Below are 22,823 nucleotides of genomic sequence, written 5' to 3' on the forward strand. Positions count from 1 at the left end.
AGCCTAACTAAGGCTAAGCCCAGTTTAGAAACGCTCGGCACATGCCAAGAAAATCGACCTCCATATTGAACCAAAGCTGCCGTTTGATTACCAGCTGTCTCAAACCAATCAACATCACGTCGCTACACATTCTGTATGGAAATGCACCTCCCAACATCAGAAGAAGCGTGACCACCAAAAAGGAAAGATCTTGTTAGGACATGGATTTGAGACACCCACTACATGGTCGAGCCCCACAGGCGACTGAAGTAAAGAAAAATGTTCCGTGCTTTAGTTGTCCCACTGGGTCAAGATGATGTCGCCGTGATGCGGGTCCAGCTGTGGCAAGAGGAGCTGGCAGCTGGGCCGACATCGGCCACTATGGGCTCTCTCCCACAGAAGGCCTTCTTCCAGAAAAGCATGAACCTTGGAAGAATTGGCGATGTCTCATCCGCTTAAGAACTAGCATTAGAAAATGTAAGATGTTGATGCGACACTGGGGGTATTCCTTGGAAAGTGCAAGTTGTAAATGTGGACAGGAAGAAACGATGCAACATCTCCTCGAATGCCATGTCTTAAAAACAAGATGCTCTGCACAGGATTTAGCCGAGTTCAATCATAGAGCAAATGCTTGCATGATGTTCTGGGCTACAGCTGTGTGACACACGATGAAGACTAAGCCTATAAGCAACAAAGGCATAGCTGAAAGTAGTTAAAAAATTATAGAAACTTTAATACCAGCTACACATTGTTTTACTTTTTTGTTCCGTTTTAAATTTTTTTTGTTATAATTGCTGTTATCAAAACAAAAATGTATGTCTTGTTTAACCTCGATTTAGAGTTTTAGACAAAAGTAAATAACAATTTGCACTGATAAAGAAAAGTAGATAATTAACTCATGCAAAAAATCCATGGGCTAATGGCAATAAAACGATAAAAAGTCCAGATATCACACTCAACGGATTTGGTTTCATTTCTTTATTTTCGATCTGAGAAACCTGAGTTAGGTTATTGCTAGCAGTCTCTCATGGAATGACCTGAAGAGAAGTTCTAGATGTTTTGAATCACTGACGAAGGCTCGATTCCTAGATAGGTAGTGTACAGTTTCCGATTGTGCAAGTGTTGCTGTCTGTAAACTATTCCATCTACTAGACGCAGCTGAATGCAAAGAAGACCTTAAAATGCATTACTCAAGCGCACATCTCGAAAGGTGAATCAGCGTATGTTGCGGTTTCTTCGTGCACAAAGTCGGACGATTAACCGACTACGCTATCGGGGTGCTTAAAACAATTAGGAGAACATGGGTTTCAGATACTCTCAAATAAAGTTTGATTAAAATCGCAAATGTAATTAACCATGGCTACCTGGAGGTGCAGCTTGATTTGTCACATTTTGTTGCAGAGTTTGATTACCGTTTCTGCTGCTATAAGAGTTTTTAAGAATACTGAACATTTTTGTACTTTTTGCTGACTTGTAATGAGAGAGATTAATGATATAAGAGCTTTTTGTTGCCTTGGGCAAGCAGTACAAAATGAGAAAAAGTAAGTTCACAAATGTTCAATCTGACTTAGCAAGCGGCTGACAATCTACTTGAGATTTTCTGAACCAAGTTGTGTTTGTTTTTTAAAGCCAGATAAAATGAAAACCATGATTTGTCACCAAGGGAAAGACAGTAAAAAAATACATCAAGATATTATTTTTAAAAAATGGTATTCCTACAGTTACAAAAAGTTAACGAAATCTGGAAAAGTCTGCAGAATGTAACAAATTAGGCTGTATCTCTTGGTAGCTATAAATCATCACCAAAAGAACGAAGAAAGTAGGCTACCTGTTACACTCCTTTTATGAGCTGGGGTACTCATGATACCTTCAGAGTCAATTGAAACCACACTAAAATCATAAGCAACCCCCAAGACAAATTCAGTAATCTCATGGCTTGTGTCATTCAAGTTTTCCACTTTTATTTCATCTCCGCTGGTGGAAGTTCCAACAATGGTATAACGTACAGCACCCAAAGCACTGGAGAATGAGATTACAATACTTCGATTCGAAGGGACGGCTTGCACATTTGAAGGAATATTTGGTGCTGTTAATAAAAATAAATTCTTTCATTAAATAGTAGAAAATCCTTTAATAACATTGAATCATTTGATGTTCTTGGTTTTGTATGGTCCCTAACTTGACGTTCAAGTAAAATGTATATTGAAAACAGTATTATTGGGCTGCGTAGTTCCGCTAAAAACTATCCAATACCACAACCAATTACTTTTTGATAAAATTATGCTTTATTCTGTCACCATTTGTAAACTATAATGCTATAGATCGAAACTCCTCAAACGGCACTGCAATGCGGAATACGGGCTGGAATGCCATTATCAATCCTTACAGCTATATTACCAAGTTTTTAACCACTCAATGTCTCATGAAGTCATTGGTAGCATGTACATTAAAGCTTCTTGGTAGTTTTAAATGTTATAAAATACAAATGAATGTAATCACTAGTTCAATCATTGATTTATTTTTTTTCAATATCGCGACAATGCATTGGTACATTCATAGACACCTCAAATAGAAGGACTCGTAACTCGCAATCTCGGGTTTTTAAACTTGGGTCCCAAAATCTTAAGACTATTATGCGTAATTTACGCAAACTGCGCATACATGACTATGACTGACTGTAGGCTACTATGGCTAACTGTTGCTAAATCTACTGAAAATATCCACAACAATTGCAGTTAACGAGCAAGCAATGTTTGCCAATGAATTGCAGCACAAATACATGGTTTGTGATGAAACAGTTGAAGAAGTTGGTCAGCAGCGTAACGAAGTTTGAAACCGTCGAAAGCATGACAAAGAAATGTGAATTCCAACTAATTGCAACGCTTTTCACAAATTGCAACTGAGCACAATAAAGAACTCTCTTTCATGAAAGAGGCTTGGTCCAGTTTGCCTTGCGAAAATTCCACCTCTTCACAGGTTTGCTTGGGACTGGGTTGAATGGGTTTTCAGGGGTGATGAGCGATGGTATGAAAGAGGCGAAAATGCATGTTGCACGCTGGCGTGATATTGAAGCACTCTTCAATGAAGATCGTAAATCAGCATCCGCTTAACAAAGGTCACATACACAGCTGTGTAGGCCTACCCCAAGCCTTTGCGGAATAAAGTGTTCCTTTTGTTTGACACATTTTTCACGAAAAGACTGTGGCTTCCCTTTTCACTTTGAAAAAGCTACTCGATTTTGTAGTGATGGCACTATCATTTTTGTGAAGCTCATCACTGACTGGTTCTACTTGATAAATGTCAAGGATAGCTACTCTGCTATGAACATGTAGGATGAGTGTCGTCAGCCGTGAATAAAGGACTACGCTAGTTTCAAGAAGCTTTGTAAAAATTTTGACGTGGTGTCCCCTTGAGCCTGGACAGGTGGTCATGATCGAATGAAAAGACACGAAAACAACTGCAGATACATTTGTTGTGTCAACAAGATCCAACATTCAGGCTGCACAGTTATAGCTGAGGGAGTATAATTCCAGTCTGGTGTGTTTGCTGATGAAGCGCTTGAAAAGTTCTTTGGCCAAGCCAGATAACGTAGTGGCGGTAATTTCTATATTAATACTGTAGATATCAAGGCAGCTGCTGAAATCAAGAACCTTCTTGCTCTTTTGAATGATTCTACCCCACAACTGTCTGGGTGATGTTAAATGCGATTCTAACATTCATATTGACGATGATTTTCTGGATATTGCTGACACTGAAGAGCTCATTGCTTATAATGGCTCTATCAAACACAATATTGTTTTTCTGGTTGAATATTTAGAACACAAAATTCGATCTTATTTGTCGGGAATTGAAAATGAAAATTTCTACGATGATGCAATTGATTCACCACTTCTTCAGAATTTGAACCGGGTGGACTGATGATACACAAACTTTCAACAATTCATTTTGTTATATTCAGTACCGTACATCACATGTTTGAGAAGTAGAACTTTCACTGCTGTCGAATTCACGTAAGCCAAATTTTAGCACATATCAATAGCCCAATGGCTAGAATTAAAGCAGCTTGCATGACGTATGTCCAATATTCTTTTCAAAGGATTTGTTCTGGACAAAAGCGACTTGCTTGTGCAGGAGAGAAAAACTTTCTACTTAAGTAGGCCAGTAATATGCAGTTACACTGTTTTTAAAACAAATATGGCATTGAATTAGCTCACAGCTGACGAATAACTGTATTGAATATAGGCTACTCATCTGCTCTGATATAGCCTAGGCCAGGGGTCGGCAACCTTTTTGAGCCGCGGGCCAATTTGATAAAATAAAATATACTGGCGGGCCGTAACTGCCGGGACAGCTTTTCTGAAACGCGAATATCTTACCCTTAATTTGCACGGTGTTTTACACTCCTATTCATGCTTATATAATATGTTCATTGATATGATAAAAGGAATTTATTACTTTGAAACCGATTATTAAATGAACAAATGTGTGTAACAATTTAATGCGAATGTTGATGTTGTTTGCATTTTTTTGCCAAATTGCCAAAGTCAGTTTTGATATTGGAACAAGAAATTTGTAAAACATCATTAACATGTTCATCAGATAAACGTGATCGAAGTTTATTTTTTGCAAAGTTCATCTTGGAAAATAATTGTTCACAAAGATAAGTGTTCCCAAACATGGATGCAATTTTTTTCGCATTATCTCGTAATTTCGGAAATAGGGTTGCAGATACATGTTCATACAAATCCACTTTTCTGCGTTTTGCCATCGTTACTCCTACCAACTGTTGGAATCTAAATTTTGAAATATATCAACCAGTTGCAATCACAGTCGTGTGATTCCCTTTTTCTTTTTCTTGATTTCCAGCAAAAATTTCCTTTTTCTTGATTTTCAGCATTGTGATGTCATCTGGCTTGTTCAAGATTGTATCATCTTATTGAATCAGTCTAGTTAAATTTTTGCACAAAAATGAAACGTGTGCAGCAATGAAGCATATAATTTGTAGCACGAGGTAGTATCTATCCGTGGTTTTGTTGCACTATGATTTTAGCATGCCAAAACCAACTTATTTATCGTCGCGGGCCGAATTGCGTGCTTTTGCTTGGAACTGCTCGCGGGCCGGAACGAAGCGCCTGGCGGGCCGGACCTGGCCCGCGGGCCGGAGGTTGCCGACCCCTGGCCTAGGCCAATGGTTTTCAACCAGGGTTCCGCGGAACCCTAAGGTTCCGCCAGTAAGTCTAAGGGTTCCACAAGTTTACATTCAAATCCGAGAGTCTATTTTATTATTATATGGATGCATTCTGCTTGTTGGTTGAAAAGGAATATCCTACAATTGCTCAGAAAGCGCTGCGACTTCTTATGCTGTTTTCAACCTCCTACTTGTGTGAGTTTGGATTTTCAGCTCTGACAACCATCAAGCACAAGAGGCGAGCACAATTGCTGTCTGTGGAAGATGAACTTCGTGTGTGTTAAACACACGACCCAATATTAAAGACTTGTGCAAGAAACACCAGGCCAGGGGCGCGGGAAGTAGGGATGCTCAAGGGGCTGCAGCCCCCCTAGAGAAAATTCAGCCCCCCTGGAATTTTTAATAATTGCTTCAAACCCCCCTAGAAAATTCTGACAATTTAAGGTAGGCCTACATAACATAATTTCAGAAATTTTTTCGAACAATAATTGCTACGATGAATCGAGTTCCTGCTACGTGTCGCGCTCATCATTTGCAATGAAGAGTCGTCAATCACAGGGAGCTATATCTCTCAATGGTGGTGCTAGCCACCTTCCCTACTAACACGGCGGTCCATCGTTTATTGGACATCATTCTGCAATATTTACATTTCATGCGTACTTCTGAACATTACAATAATGCATGATATTGGCATATTGCTTTGTCATGTCTGACCGACATGACAGAAGATACCGTAGTGCAATGAGAGGAGACACACGTGCAAACATATTCGGCTTGGTAAAACAAGCACGCACGACGCGGCTTTATTTGGCGATTACCTGCAACGGGGAAGTTATTCAGCCTGTAGAAGCCGTCGCAAGACAGCTCCAAAGATCTTTGCTTCTTCAGCTTTGAAATCAATCACCATTCTCCGCGAACGGATCAAAAATCTCAGAAAAGATGAATCCGTTTCCAAGCTTATGGAAGCAGCTAACGTCTTTGCGTCTGTCAATAACCTAAAGACGCCAAAGGATCCCCGAGTGAGAAAGACTCCAGCAAGATTTCGAAACACAGAGGAATCAGATGCTTTGTCGTCTGCGGGAGAAGGAGCGTAGAAACGACAATACATCGAAGCTCTTGATTTGGTTCAAGCTGAGCTTGATCGAAGATTCGACCAGGCGGATCTGCTTACAGCAGCCAACAGAGAGAAGGCCCTTTTGATCTGTGCAAACGCTGAGGAAAGATCTGATACTAAGATCAGCTTATCCAATGCCATCAGAAAAGATCGCCTAAAAACGGAACTTACTTTGCTCAGCGATGTTGTAAGTGGAAAAACCGCAAACTCTGTTGAAAAGGTTGCTGAGATACTATCGCAACTAAACCCTCAAACACTAGATCTTTTCAAAGAAACGCGAAAATTCGTGGAGCTCTGCTTTTGCCTCTCGGTTTCGGTTGCATCATCACAACGTTCTTTTTCTGCTCTAAGACGCCTGAAAACGTGGTTGAGAAGCTCAATGACACAGAAACGACTTACGGTACTCATGTTGGGTTGATGATTGTCCACCAAAACATTTTGGACACTGTGGATGTCAAAGAACTCATGACACAGTTTATAGAGAAAACACCTGAGCAAAAATCAATCTTCGAAAGCGTGTGAGAGCTCATTTCCACAAACTGTCGTTTTCACATCACTTTCTAATTTGTTCGTTTTCATTTTAATTTCCTGAACAGCTGCTTTGCTGTTTGCCGTTCTTCATTTGTTACAATTTGCAATGTGTGTGTCTTAGCGTCGTTTTTTTACACAGGAGGAAACCGAATGCCCAGTACCATTTTTAAATGTTCCCCCATGTAAGGGGGTCTGGGGGGGCGAAGCCCTCCAGAAGCTGACAACACTACAACAGCTTCAGCCCCCCTAGAGAAAAATAGTTCCCGCGCCACTGCACCAGGCTCAAGTTTCTCATTGAATTTTTTATGATAAGAAATGTAATTTTTTACAGTTTGTATTTTTATTGTACATAAATAAATCTGAACATGAGTATTTTTTTTTTTATTAATTAAACGATGTTTTTTGCATAAGGCAATTAAATTATGGAACAGGGGTTCCTCGAGCTTGTGGAATGTTTTATTGGGTTCTGTTCCACCAATTAGGTTGAAAACACTGGCCTAGGCGGATGTCATTGATGTACCTCGAACCAGTTTTCAGTTTTATCAAGTGTGAAAAATGGAATCCTTGCCCCTCAAAACCCTGTAACAGACATCAAAAGCAAAGTTTTATGAATTCTTTATACCACATTTTAGATGGACCCAAGTTTGGATTTGGGACCCAAGTTCCAAATACCGAGCATAGCAGATACTAGTCCTTCTATTTAAGGTGTCTATGGGTACATTACACAATGAAATGAGAGAGGAAGGAAGCGAAAGACCTTACGAGGTCACCAAGTCAGCTTCCACCAACGTCATAAATTAAATATACAAAGCTTGTTTTTTTCTTGTTGGTGACAATTAAAGTGTTGCTTACAGTCCCACCATTTCTCTAATTCCAAATAGTGCCTATTTGCAATCACTGTCAATTCTCATACACGTGCATCATCTTTGTGTGACAGGAGGCAAAACATTTGTTGAGTCAGCATTTATTGTCTAGAATCGTTTTAAGAGTTTAATTTGGCTGCTCAGTTTGGCTGCAAAGTTTTTGAGGTTCAGTGATAGGCTATTTGATATGAAGGTAAACCTAAATGAAATAAAATACTGTTTCCCAAGTTGTAATTCGCAGTAAGCAGAAAGTTTGTTATCAGCAGAATAATAGGAAGTCATAGGTTTATTTTCTGCTCATGTCATAAAGTAAACGAAGACCAGTTATTCCGTTGGTGAAGGATAGATGAGGCAGCAACTAGATAAAACCAAACAGTCAAGCTAAGATATAATCGTGATATTATATAATACACCACCTTCGTAATGTCAACTGTATTTTAGAATACAAAAATATGTTTTCGGCAATCTATTTTATTGAAAATAATCCAAAGTTATCTGACAGAATATATTTCATTTTCTTTACTTACTTGTTAAAGCAGCAAACGATAGTGACTGTGTGCTGTTACCAGCTTCATTTTGAGCAATTACAACAGCATTGTAACTTGTGCTGGGAGCTAGGAGTGTAAACGTAGCTTCTGGTGAATCAGTTTCTAGCGATTGGAGGAATCTTGAGCCAGTTAAAGTGGTAATGTAAGCATCTGCCCCAGTCACATTGTCCCAACCTATTCGAACACTCGAACTGTTTCGTTCCATCAGTCGTACGTTGACCGGATTACTGGGTGCTGTAAAAAAAAGAAAAGCATATTTGATATCTTAGCAAATAACTTGTTTTAATGTGCTTCATATTACATTAAAACAAAATTTAGAATAAAACTTGTTAGTTGGTCAGTTGTTGCAAAACTATTTCGCTCTGGAGGTCCTGCCATTCCCTGATATGTACATTCCATGTGATTATGGTGTGCTTGCTTAGTAGGATGCTTCCTTCCCCCTCATTTTAGAAATTCGTGCCAATGAAATCTGGTGATCATTCCAGGTCAGGTTCAATCAAAAAGATATGTGCGTCACAGGACTCTCCCCTACCACCACTTCTGCACCCCATAAATTTGGCTAAGTGCAATTGAATTTCCAAAGTAAGAGGGAAGTGGTGCACCCTACTACTGAGTGCTTGTGCGTGAGGGCGGATCTGGGAGTGGACGCACTTAGATGAAAAAAAAATACATCAAATTCGTTTGGTGTAGTTTTCGGGTATTGATTTTTAAGTTTTAAGCGTGGAACAAAAACGCACTATTTTCATTGTTATCTGTTTTTCATGAATCTAAAAAAATTCATACCGAATCTTTTATAAATTACACTGACACTGGGATAAATTATTCACATTCTACATATTGTTTGTTTACTATAGTAACTAAGTTTTAAGAAGAAAACTGCAACCTTACCTGTAATAAACTTAAATATTGTTTTTTCACTTTTCTTGCCAAGACTAAACGAAATGACAATGACATTGTATCTTATGCCTGGAGACAAGCCGCGTATTCCGGCAACGTTGCCTTCACGTGGGAAAAACTGTCCATCTTCGTCAATAGTAATTCCTGATTCCGTTGGAAAACCATTAGCTCTTCTGACGTCCACGAGTGTAAGGATGATAGGATTCGTGATTGACCAGGTAACGGTGAGGCTGTTTGTTGTTACGTCTTGGATGCCAACAGTGGGATTCACTGGATCTGAAAATGAAATAATATAAATAATCAATTCCATAGAACATGCAGATAATCCAATTAATTTCAATTTAAACTAAAATATATTTGTATTTTTTTACGAAAAAGCTATCGATTGTAGCCTACATCTACCTCAAATAAAGAATTAGCAAAATACGAAATCAGGAAAGGAAGCAATTAAGGAAAGTAAGACCATGCTGTCGCTCAGGTTGATCAGATAAAACCAATCAATAAAAATGACGTGGTGCACTTTAAAGCTCATGACAAACATCAAGATTTCTTGCAAATAAAACATAATTTTGCAATAAAGTGCTCCAGTGCTCCTGCTATTGATTCTAAATCCTACCCATCAACAAATACAGGCAGCTGTAATATAGATAATCCACCGAAGAGAGAAAAAAATAGTTTTTATCAAGACTTGAAAACATATTAAGTTATTGAGTATCAACACTTTGGATTTGACAACAGACAATGTTGCTTACATGATATTTGGTTCTTTACCACGAGTTTTTGTGGACTTTACCATTATTTACGAAAGTACTGTGCACGATGCAAAGACGAAAGAGATGGAAAAGGGAAAACCTTCAAATTACTTTTTTTGTCTAGTATCAAGTTTTGTTTAACAGGTTTATTTTTTCAGTCAGCAATACAAAACCATATCAACGTACTTGTTTCCATTGTAACATCGCCGAACTTGAAGCTCATTACACCCAAGTGGTTGAAAGGTGTTACAGATATCATGTACTTTTCACCAGACATTAGTCCTGTGATGTTGGTGGTGGTGCCGACTGATACAATTTGTTTTGTGCTTTGACTCGTGTTGCTCAATCTGTGTTAAACATATTGCACAAATGTACAGAAAGAACAATTTTCGTATCCAAACTATTTTACGTACTCTTTAGTTTGCATAGTTGCAAGATTTCTCATAAATGATGACGACTGAAGTTTCATTAACATTTCTGTATCGCCGATAGATATGCAGTTAAATAAAACATACAAACCTATACACTGTAGCACAACAGCCAGCGTCTCACCAGCGTCCACGTAATTTACAATCTAGATCAGTGTTTCTCAGCCTTTTTTTGGTCCAACATCCCTTTTATAAACTGGCGAAATTTTACCGCCCCCAACAAAAACGATTAATTACGAAATTTGCGAGTATGAAAACAGTATACTGGTAGTCAGTGTGAATCTTGGGCTTGGTGAGAAAGTGCCAGTTTCTTCACATCGGGTGTAAAGCCAGTGAGAAACATTCGAAGATCACCTCTTTTGGATATATTAAGTCGGTTTCGCTGTTTGGTAGGTAGCAGAACGACACAGCTGAATCCCTTTTCCACCAGGTATGAGGTAGGAAATGCTACCAGGAAGATACAAGCTCTTTTAAATAGTTCTGGGTATCTCTCAGTTGCATGCAACCACATCTGTGCAAACCCTTGTGCTCGAAACTTGTTTTTCACCTATTCATTATTTTTCAGATCATTTACTATTTCCTGAATTTCCACATCCACCAATTCTGGGTTCGCCTCAAACGGATTCATCACCCAGTCAGAAATTTCCATAAGAAACCGCTTCATAAAGTTTCCGTTTGACTTTGTTTGTCAATGACTTCAGCGATGCAAATTGTGCATATTCTGCGCAACTTATATTGCTTTGTACAATATTAGTTTGAACATAAATGCCACAACGACACTTTTTGAGGCCACCAAATTTGTGTTTGACCCCTGCAGCTGCCGGTTTAACTCATTGATTTTTTCAAAAATGTCAGCCAAATATGCACAGCCAAGACGGCATGACTTCAACTCGGTCGCCAGGTCAGGAACAACTTCTTCAAGAAACTCCACCATAGTGTCAAAGTGATGGAAGATTCGATTCAAAAAGTTCCTTTTGGATAGCCATCGTACCTCCGCATGCAGTAGTAAACGTTCGAAGTCTTCTTCTTTCTTATGGCAAAGTTTGCGAAACAACCTGTTATTTTAATCTGTCCGCTTTGATTTTATTTATTTCCTGAATAATTACCTGCAAATACTTCAGTTCCTTCGCAACAAGATGTTGGCGGTGGATAATGCAGTGAATGGCAAAGACACCGGGTACGGTACAACTTTCTTAAGGTACGATATGAAACTTTTGTTTTGTGACACCCAATCATTGCGGGTGCACCAACTGTAGCACGAGCTATGATGTTTTTCATGAGTATTTCCTTTTTTGCACAAAAATCTTGAAAAATATTAAAAATTGTTTCACCCTTTGCATCTGTTTCAAGTGTTCTTGCAAACAACATTTCTTCTCTAGCTTTTCCATTGCGAATAAAACGCACATTGGCCATAAGTAAGGCTTCATTTCCCTGCAAGGTAGACTCATCCAATTGTATTGCAAATTCAGTCTTTTGAAGAATGTCACAGAGTTGCTCTTCAATGTCTGCACCCATTTCACCAATTATGCGTCGGCGAACTGAGTCATTACTAAGAGATATTATACTTTCAAGAAATATGTACTTTGTTAAAGAACAGCTTGAAATACCTCTTTAATTGCAGGAAGAATAAGTGTTACTCCAATGGTGTGTGATTTAGCGCACTGAGCTATTAGGCAAGATATGTTGTACGAAGCAATTAGTCCATCATCAGTCTGTGCAGTGGTTTTGTTTAACATTTTAATTGTTGTACGTTTTTCATAGTTTTCCTTCAACCTCTTAAAATAGTCCAAATTACTCGAAGATGCTGGGTGCCTCTTTGTAATTTGATCGCTTAGACGAAATGGCTTCATTGCCTTATTGGAAAATGTGTGATGACATTTCAAATATAGCGGCATTTGAGGATTGTGTGGTGATGGTATGAATTCGAACTTTAAGTAATCTATACTGTATTGTACGAAATGCAGGAAGTGGGTGCATGGAAGATGTGTAAAGATGAAGAGAGTGACATGCAGATCCGGAGATAGTTTTGAATGTGAAAGATGCAAGAAGATTGAAGAAGGAATGGTTGGTCCGATTGAAAAGCTGAATGACGAAGTTGAATCAGTGAATGCTTTTTGCTATCTAGGAAATAGATTGAATGTCATTGGTGGTTGTGAAGCGGTAGTGATAGCAAGAGTAAGGTTTGGTTGGGTGAAATTCAGAGAGTGTCGAGAGTTGTTATGTGGTAAAAAATTTCCGTTGAAAATGAGAAGAAGAATTTATACTAGTTGTGTGAGATCTGCAATGCTGTACGGAAGTGAGACACGGTGCTTACGGGAAAACGAATTGGCGATTTTAAGAAGAACTGAGAGAGCGATGGTGAGAGCAATGTGTGGTGTGAAGCTGATGGACAAAACGAATACCGAAGAACTTATGAACACTTGCTTGGGTTGAATGAGAATGTTGATAAGTTGGCGATAGCGAATGGAGTGAGGTGGTATGGGCATGTTTTGAGAAGGGATGAAGATAATGTTTTGAGAAGAGCGCTGGAGTTGCAAGTGGATGGTCGTAGAAAACAAGGAAGACCCAAGAAAAGGCAAGTTGAGGAGGAAAGCAGCAAGGTGGGCTTGACAAGAGAGGACGCGTTAGACAGATCGATGTGGAGACAGGGTGTGAAGGCGATTGCGGCACTTGGAGGTGAATCCGGCTACCTTCGGTAACAGAGACATCACAGGATTAAAACTGGACTACTACTACATTGCCGACATTTCTTCTTGCAATGTTCCATAATTATTCAAACAGAATTATAGAAATTTATTACAGGATTACCTTTATCTTATACGCCTAGTTAAAATGTTCCTTTTAATAAAAATTCTGCTTACAATTACAACAGACTGTAAAACTGGGCCATGTTGCAAGCTGTAAATTCAGCTTACAACAGACTATAAACGATAATTGGCAAAGTTACAAGACTGTACAATGATGTCAAATTTTTTGAAACACCCTGTATATATAATTCAAAACATTAACATTTTTTTCGGCAAAAATATAAAACAGATACTATCCATGAACTTAAACTAACTAGAGCTTAAAATTGTCCATTAAGATTATTGTGATATAAACGTATCTATGCACTTTAAATATTAGTATTTGGACCAGATTATCCATATTCAAACATACAAGACTTACGGTAGTAGGTTATATTAAAACACAAAAACAAAGCAGGTCTCGAAATTCGTTTTTGTTGACGGCGGACAAACGTGTCCGGTCTGAGCAGCTATCTCGGCGGACAAATTAAGGCTTACGGCGGACACACCAGTTTTAGCGTCGATCGTCATGCTTAATCACTTTATCTTGATAATTCTTTGCCGTTTGAGAGCTGCAGCTACGGCTTAAAAGGCTTTTTAAAATTTCAGAAAAGTCACTCTGAAAGGCTTTCATCAGACCAACGACATGCGCTGGAAGAGTCAAAGCGCCGTGTATGCCGCATAACTGATTAACTTCCACCAAACGAGGTCGTGTGGCTTCTTGCGTCACAATACTCTGGGCACGAGTGGGAAAAATTCTACATTAACGCTACTATTTTCTCCTGTGGGAAGTTTGACTAGGCTTTTTTCTTTAAGTTTATTTTTGAGTGTCATGTGAGCGAAAGTAAATTTTTCCTGGGCCTTTTTTTCGTACTTTAATACCAAAACTTAACAAAATTTGCTGCATCTTGGTGTATGCATGCATCTTGGTGCTGCATCTTAACCTACTCGTACTCGTGCTGCATCTTGGTGCTGCATCTTAGCCTACTCGTATAATCTGATTTTGTAACCAACCTTGCCATCAATATTACTCGGAGATCAAAGCCAGACATTGTGACGTAAGTCTTGAACTCAATTGCGCGTGATTAGTGTAGAAGTACCGGTACTCCCATCGATTCTTAGCGAAGAATTCACCTTTGTTATGCTGATTCAATGTCATCAATCGTTGAAGCAACGTAAAAATCGAAAATTTTCCTGCTTGAATGGAAGCTAAGGGACACAGTATTCACATTTTCTAGATGCGCGCTAGAATGCGCGGGAAATTATATTCTCGCAACAATTGTTCGTGCTATGCAATGACGATTTGTATCAATAGTTCCTGTGTTATTTCTCGGCGGACAGATATAACCGATCTAGATGGTACTTCCCGCGGACATCACATGCGGTGACGGTGGACATGACCGCCGTGTCCGCCGTGAATTTCGAGGCGCCTGATGTGGTACAAGTAGGCTTGCACAAACAGCAGCCTCACAAAAGCAGCTGAAATACAATTCAACACAATCACTGGTACATTTTCCATGTCATTATGGAATCTCATTAAAATCCGATTTGTCTGCATGGGGGTAATTAAATCTCAATGGTGAAAATTACATTACAATCCATTTAACAACGTTAGTTGATTACAAGATGTCGCAGTAGATTATACAATATTTCTTTAAGTTATTTTGGCAGCCGATTGTCTTTAATTGGAGGTGTTTATGGCTAGCGTGGAAGCTACACCGTTCTGGTTAGCGAAGCGTTACTGCTGCTCGCTGTGCTAGTGAGTAATCAGCCTTGTGCTGATAGCCGGGAAGAACGCCTTTCTTCACAATATTTCTTTGTTACAAGTCTTTATTATTATTATAAATGAAGCTCACTTAATTAAAGGCATAGTAAATGAAATTTTCAAACGGGAATTAAGCATTAAAATGCGTAAACTGAACATTCATGAATACATTTCAAAAAGAATTACCGAAAAAAAAATATTTTCAATGGCACTGGCAAGGCCCAAAGTTCAATATTTCATTTATTTTTATTTTTTCTTCAAAATGACTGAAAAGTGCAAACACTGCTCGAGAATACGTCACTCTCGACAGCAATAACAAAAGCCACTTTACCACTTCTGATGTTTCAACATCAGATCTGATGTTTTGAGCAAACTGTCTGATGTTTTGATGTTGAAATCCGCTGTTATGATGTACATACATACATAGCCTACTGTAACAGTTAAATCGCACGCAGTAACAACTATTGCGCGATCAACTGATTGCTCGCCTATAGTGACGTAGACTGTACAGTCGCACGCTTCGCTGCTCACGCCAACTCTCGTTTTGAAAGCTCTGACAAAAGCGGGCGCGAAATGCTGATCAGACCGCAATGGGGCAAAATTTTATTGAAAATCGTTTTATGATAGCATGTTAAACACAAAGAACGTGGAAAATCGCCAAGTCCGGTTTTTCCTTTACTATCCCTTTAATCCTGGGTCTTTTTTTCATATCCATACTGTAAAAACGAAAATCATTTGTGGCAGTTTATACTCACAAAGTTGCAGAAGCTTCATAGTAAGAAGCTCCTTCTGCGGAAGTCCAATTGAACTGCAAAGAATTTGCGGTACTTGAAAGTTCTACAGGTGAAGTCGTATTACCAGGTCCTGAGAGTAAATATTTTTGTACTTGTTAGCCTATAACTTACAGCTAGCTCAACAGTTCAAAACAAAAAGCAGAACACAAATATACATTAAGTTATCTATAAACTGAAAATCTATAAAACTGAAAAAATATCTATAAACCCGTAATCTATAAACTGAAAATATAAATATAACAAACATTACAAAATGTGTCTCGAACTGGTAAGACCTTGTTTTCTTTATAGTAATGTGGACTGATCTGAAGTGAGTAAAAGCAACCAGTTCATTATTGCCTATACCAGTGATTCCCAACACGTATTTAAGGCGACCCATTTAAAAAAAAATTCAGTTCTATAAAACCTTGCGACCCAAGCATATTGTCGTAATATTTTAAAAGTTATACAAAATTGCGTTGCAAAAAAACAGCACTACAAAAGCAGTAACTTTTTCCGAAAATAATATGTTTATCAAATCACTAATAATGATATGGCTGTGCTCGCTTGCTGTCAGTGAGTTTTGGAAATCGAGGCCTTATTTTGCTTGTTCATAGCCGCATGTCGGCTTCAACTTCTAGCCAGTTTCGCTGTTTAGTGTTCAATGCACACATGGCGCTAAATCCAGCCTCACAAAGCCAAGCTGTTGCAAATGGATTCAGTTTTTGAATCAGTGATTTTGAAGCTGTAGGATACACTTTGTACATGGAAGCCCAAAAGTGGATGTTTGTAGAATCTTTGTGGTATTTGTCTTTGAAGCATGCTAAAGAAATACGATTTGCTGCTTCTGTCGTTATGTCCATAAACTGTTCTGCAAAATGGATGGGAAGTTGAGGCAGATCTTGTCCAGCAAATGGGTCAATTATCCAATCATTTTGGCTATTAGGTTTTAGAGATTCTCCATAGTAGTGGAAAAACTTTTTGGCAAACTGTTCCAGGTGTCCAATTATGGTTTGCTTAATATTCCTTGCCACAAATATATTGCATTAGCTGAGAAATCATATCGTACTCATCTCTGGTGACATAACTTTTCCAGAGTATGAGTTTTTTGTGGTAAGCAGAAACTTTCAGAGAGATTCAGAGAGTCTAATATATCAGAGAGTCAAAAATTCAGAGAGTCAAATATATCGGCAAGGTAAGCAAATTTTGCGTTGAAATCTTCTTGCAAAAACTTCTCGGCTAATCTCACACAGTTCTTTTGCCTCTGGAAGATAGCAATTTCCTCCCGCAAATCACAAACTCGGTTCAGGACACGACCTCGTGACAACCATCGCACTTCCGTATGCAACAGCAATGCTTGATAATCAGAATCCATGTCAGTGCACAAAGACAAAAACAAACGCCGATTTAATGGCTTTGCTTTGATGAAGTTTACACACTTCCCAACATCATTCAACAGTTCATGCAGCTCTTGAGACAGCTTTTTTGCAGCAAGGGCCTCTCTGTGGAGAAAGCAACGAGTTCATACAGCACTTGGGGCTTTGTCTTTGATGCGTTTTACCGTTTTACCACACCAGATTATGTGTGGCCCAACGTATCCCGTAATTTTGGCAAGTTAATTTTTGAGACTGTTATGTTTGAGACTGAAATTTTTGTTGGGTTTACATTTAATAATAATAACAATAATAAAAACGAAAATTGTTAAAAGTTCTTGCACTACGGACATGCTACAAAGCTTTCCGATGTCTTGACATGAAACGCTTCATGACTTGTGTTTATATTTTCCAGTTTTGTGATCGATCCCTTCACGTTTTAAATTTTTTATAGTGTTTTTTTCGCCTAAGATACAATATGCCTGAAAAACAAGGACCCAAAAAATAATCAGGCAACCCAAATTTGGCTCGCGACCCATGCGTTGGGAACCACTGGCCTATACCATGGCTCGGCCATCTCTTCTAACAAAAGAGCCATTCTGCTATACCAGTGGTAGCGCCCCTTTTCTGAGACTTCCATAGTCTGGCGCCCACCATAATACTAGGGTTGTACTAAAAATGATGAGTGATGCAGTGAAGTTGTATCGGATTCAGCATTGTAGCATTGTGCAGTTAGAAAATTAAAACTTAAATTCTGAGAATAATGATAGTAAATTTAATTGAAGAAATGCATTCAGATTTATTATTACTTCAAGAAAATAGAGGCAGTATTTCACTCAGTTCTCAACTAAACCATGAATGTGCCCTCGTAGGCCTATACAGAGCACGAATGTACACTGATCTTGAATTAGCAGAACTACCAGAGCAAATTTGCAGTGAGAAAAATATCGTTACACCTTCTGAATATAATGCCCTTGAATATTTTCGCCACTCTAAAAGTCTACAGTGCTCCCGAGAGAGGGCTATCACAATTTCTTCTAGTTCTTACACATTAAGAGACTTTGGGAAAAATGATGACGTAGCTTATTGGGATATCAAACGTTAAACAATCAAATAAATGAATAAAAAAATAACAGTTAACCTCTCAAGTACATGTAGCTCCACACAGAGTGAAATTTACATGCCTTTTGACTCTTTTTTATTTCTTTAAAAGTAATGTCTAAAAAGACATTATTGACCGAAAAAGAATGTCTAAAAAGACATTATGAATAACTACGGACAAAGGCCAGTGTTTCGATCTTCCGATCTCTTCAGCGTAGTAAAGTGAAAGTTGTCTTGAAGTTTTGGTTGAGATAATGATTTGAAACTTGAGTGATTGTTGTGAGACAATGAGACTGGATTTAATATTTAGTTTCGGACTCGAGCGAAACGTAATTTTACAGCCTATTGGAAGGTGTGATTTTTTTGAGAGAATTTGTGCTAAGGAATGACTGGAATTTGTTAAAAATAAAAACTAGAAAAAAAGACAAGAATTTGCAACTGAGCTAGGACATAACAATCATCTGAGATGGATCTAAAATACAAGAAATTAGATACAAGCGGCACATATAAGTATAAAAATTCAAAGAAAATGAAGGGGTGTACCAGAAAACATCTATAGGATTGGCCCATGATACTAGAGAAGGATCCACAGAGGATACAAACTGATATGAAAGAATCAACAAGTGAACAAAAAAATAACAGTTAACCTCTCAAGTACATGTAGCTCCACACAGAGTGAAATTTACATGCCTTTTGACTCTTTTTTATTTCTTTAAAAGTAATGTCTAAACACTGGCCTTTGTCCGTAGTTATTCATAATGTCTTTTTAGACATTCCTTTTCGGTCAATAATGTCTTTTTAGACTTTTAGACATTACTTTTAAAGAAATAAAAAAGAGTCAAAAGGCATGTAAATTTCACTCTGTGTGGAGCTACATGTACTTGAGAGGTTAACTGTTATTTTTTTATTCACTTGTTGATTCTTTCATATCAGTTTGTATCCTCTGTGGATCCTTCTCTAGTATCATGGGCCAATCCTATAGATGTTTGCTGGTACACTCCTTCATTTTCTTTGAATCAAATAAATGATCGAATAATTCTACTTGTGAGATGATAGATGAATATACTTGTTATTACAACTTCTAATCCCCATAATACACAACTCTAATAATAATAATTAAATCACGCGGCTATTTATAACAGGTTTGTTAGGACCAGAACCAGAAGCCTCCAGAGACTAGGGTAGTATTACATCACAAGAATTCATTCTTCTGGTCAACGAGCCGAAGAAGTTTCCAGAATGTCACGTACACAAAAACTTTCTAGAAGAAGATTTCACAATAACCGATTGCGTAACTAAATGTTACTATCGGCCAGTGATTGTCGAAAGACCACAACAAAATAGTTCACTCATTCCGGAACAAAAATGTAGCTTGCCGCCCAAGCTACGCATATTGATTGTGACAGGGACGGTAGCACCCAGGTTAAGAACCATAGTGCTTTACCTTTCAGCAAATTTGACCAGCAAAGAGCCACAAAACGTAATATACATATTTCGTGGTACAGCATTTCTGTAAATATAGATTAGTACACACTTTCTCTGCTACCTTTTAAGCAACAAATTTTTTTAGGCGATTGCTTGTGAACAGCTTTTCATGCTTAACAATCTCTTGAGCTGCCACAAAACTAGCAGCACTGGTGTGACATGGGGCTTTTGTTCTTTTATTGAAGCTTTCTTACTCTGCTCTGCTTTTTGTATATGCACATTTTAAGAATAAAATTTAGTACGCTACATTTTTTTTGATTTGTCCCCACATATTAAGCTCACAGGTATGCCAACATCATTCGCGTTGAATGCAGAGTGATCTGTCCATACTGTTAATTTTTTTGTTTTCGCCTTTCTTAAAAAGTTTCTCTTCTTTTACTTATGGATGGCTACTGCTAGAAAAACTAGCAAGTCTTGTGAAATCTAGAGGAAGCCGCTTCAGAGGAGCTAAAAAGCCGCCTGCGGCTCCGGAGCCACAGGTTGCCGACCCTTGGCCTCTACACTATAGCAATGATTTTCAACCGGTATGATATTTCATGAAAAAACGTCATGAGTTTCGCAATTTTTTTTTTGGTTTGACCAGTGTTCCATGGAACACCAGTCGAAAATCCAAGAAGCTTCGCGTTTTCCTTTCTACACTTCCTCATCTACCGTATCTGTGCTCATCCAAGCTGGCCCACATACGGTAGGTTATTAAGAAAAACTGAAAGTGTTGTGTTGTTGATTTTATTGCATTATAAAATTTCGTTCGGTGTTTCGCATGATCATTTTAATGCAGAAAGTGTTTCATGCATCATAAAAGGTTGAAAAATACTGCACTAATGGTTTAAAAAAAATTAATAAAATTGCGTTTGCTTTCAAAAAGGTGATAATTTCGAAAAGGAATGTATGACATCATCACTATTAATTTTTATTAAAAAGTGTGATATTCGAGCAGTATTGTATGAGACTTTCCAGACCTGGCTTGCATAAGCATGCTTGCACGTAGAATCGTTCTTATTCGCACTATCGTCGTCCTTATACAAATCAATGTAGGGATCTTACTTGTTGTAACATCTATGCAGCTTTTCGAACTAGTTTGTTGTTGTCCAACTACCATTGTCATGTTACTGGTTCGAGATTGAACGCACAGCGTGTAATTTGTTCCCACTTGTATGTCGTTCATGGACGTGTATTCGATGAAGGGATCAGTGCTGAAAATGTTGTTTTGTTAACTTTTCAATAACAAAAATAACTTTTTCCTTATTGTTAACAAGCAACTGTGTCATCATTGTCAGCACAGCAGTAAAGCCTACAGTTTCTATTGAATAAATACGACCTCATAAAAATGACCAGCAGTCGATTGAGAAGCCAATATATGAAAAAGGCACATATTAAATTCAAGAGTTGCTTCATACTCATAGAATTTATAAATCAAAATAAAACATTTTTAAATTTATGTTTCATTAGAAATATGTGAAAAGTGAATGGTTGGGCCGAATTACTTCATGATTAAAGGTACAAAACGTTGAACGACAATGCTTTAGATGATTTTGGGATAATTTATGAACCATTGGGCCTAATAAGACTACCATAAGGATTAAGGCCGTCAAGTTATTTCCACCAAATTCCACCAAATTGCAAAGGTTTGTTAGTTGATGTCTTAGCCGAATATGATTAGTTTTTATGTAACATGCAACGCTAATAATTTTTTTTCTTTTACAAAAGAAAAGGTTCAGTAGAAAACAACAAAAAACCTTTCCACCAATAAATTATTATTCACTAACTGGATTCTAAAATAGAACAGTATTGATGTTAGTGAATGAAAGAGAATTGGGTCTTACATTTCGTCTATTGAAACAGTATCCATTCCTCTTCTTAGTTCAACCACGAAATCGAAATCATTCGTTGTGTTAGGCATGGACCAAACAACCATGATTGTAGTTTGGGTAACTGGATTCATAGTAAACGTTGGCTTTGATGGAACTACAACCCAAAAAATATGTATAAGCTTGTTGTATGTGGCGGTTTCATTTATTTTGTTGTACTCATGGTTTCAGCAAAAGTTAAATGCTTATGCAACGATTTAAAAACGCTCGGTGGTTTGACAATATTGACTAGTGTTAGGTCGAGCTAAAGTTCCACATTCTATCAAACTTGATTTTTCCCTCTTTATGTATGATCATGACTTACGAATATGCTTCTGAGATTACTACAAAAGCGAATAAATTATTTGACATAAATGTTTTGCTTGAGAAACTGTTAGAAAAACACAGTTATATTTTTGTTGATCAATCACGACTCGCTTCTTCATGAAGCAAGATCGAGTAATGACATTAGCAATTCAATAGCAATCACTCAACCAAGCTGTTGTACATTGCACTAACGAGAGCTTCTACCGTTATTGAAAGCAGTTTATATCGAACACATGCAAAACAAACTGAGCACGAATGAAGACTTTGTTCTTTTGATCAACATACAATTACTGAATACACAAATACGAGATACTTAAAAATTTTGCAGCCATCATCAAACTCACCAGTTATTTGTTTCAATGGAGATGACGTAAAGCTTTCCAAATCCTCGTTCAAAGCCACAACTTCAAATGTGTAAATGGTTCCAGCAGCCAACCCTGTAACGTTTGCTGTTGCCTCTGTAAATGTGTCACTGTTGCCATCGTACATCACTCTGTATAATTTTGCTGTAAGTACACTGTTCCAAGTCAAAATGATGTACTCCGTTGTCACATCTGTTGCTTCTAGGTTTGTTGGAGTGGCAGGAGCTGTAAAAAAAACAAATAAGTTGTAATCTTTCTGTCACTTAAAGAATTGTAGTTTTCTTACAATTCTTAGTGTACTTCTTAGTGTACAGCGTAGTTTATTTTCTTCAATAGAAAACTGCTTTCCTGTTTTGTGAAAGTAGTCATTTCGTCAAGCCTCAACCAGTCCTAAAGTCGGCATACGCGCCGTGATTAGCATATAAAATATAACATTCTAGTGAAACAAAAGTCTCACAAAATATTGAGTTAAACAACAAAATTTGGCAAACAAGATATAGTCAGGTGTGGGCTACATGAGTTTATCTCTTCACGTGCATTTCTTAATCCCATTCAAGTGTCACTTGCATGCAGGACAAAAAAAATTGCAGGTAATATTGACTGAACACTGCAGCAGTGATTAATTTTGGCGATACAAACGAGACAAAGGCGTTGTTGAATGACCAATAACAGTGCATTTACAAAGTCTGCTTTCAACAGATTTG

At 37.9% G+C, this 22,823-nt stretch overlaps 1 protein-coding gene across 1 annotated transcript in view; it reads right to left on the reverse strand.

The window, feature by feature from the left end:
- Positions 1–22,823, reverse strand: part of LOC145788471 (uncharacterized) — a 259,392-nt gene that overhangs the window by 44,243 nt on the left and 192,326 nt on the right. Inside the window, exons 28-35 of the mRNA XM_082600235.1 lie at positions 22,102–22,344; positions 21,407–21,548; positions 20,628–20,776; positions 15,607–15,715; positions 10,059–10,219; positions 9,112–9,396; positions 8,203–8,457; positions 1,808–2,065 (exon numbers count right to left, since the gene is read on the reverse strand). Coding sequence (XP_082456361.1) covers positions 1,808–2,065; positions 8,203–8,457; positions 9,112–9,396; positions 10,059–10,219; positions 15,607–15,715; positions 20,628–20,776; positions 21,407–21,548; positions 22,102–22,344 — 1,602 coding nt within the window. The remainder of the gene's footprint in view (positions 1–1,807; positions 2,066–8,202; positions 8,458–9,111; positions 9,397–10,058; positions 10,220–15,606; positions 15,716–20,627; positions 20,777–21,406; positions 21,549–22,101; positions 22,345–22,823) is intronic.

This window comes from Aplidium turbinatum, chromosome 2 (genome assembly GCF_918807975.1).
Source record: "Aplidium turbinatum chromosome 2, kaAplTurb1.1, whole genome shotgun sequence".
Taxonomy (NCBI): Eukaryota; Metazoa; Chordata; class Ascidiacea; order Aplousobranchia; family Polyclinidae; genus Aplidium; species Aplidium turbinatum.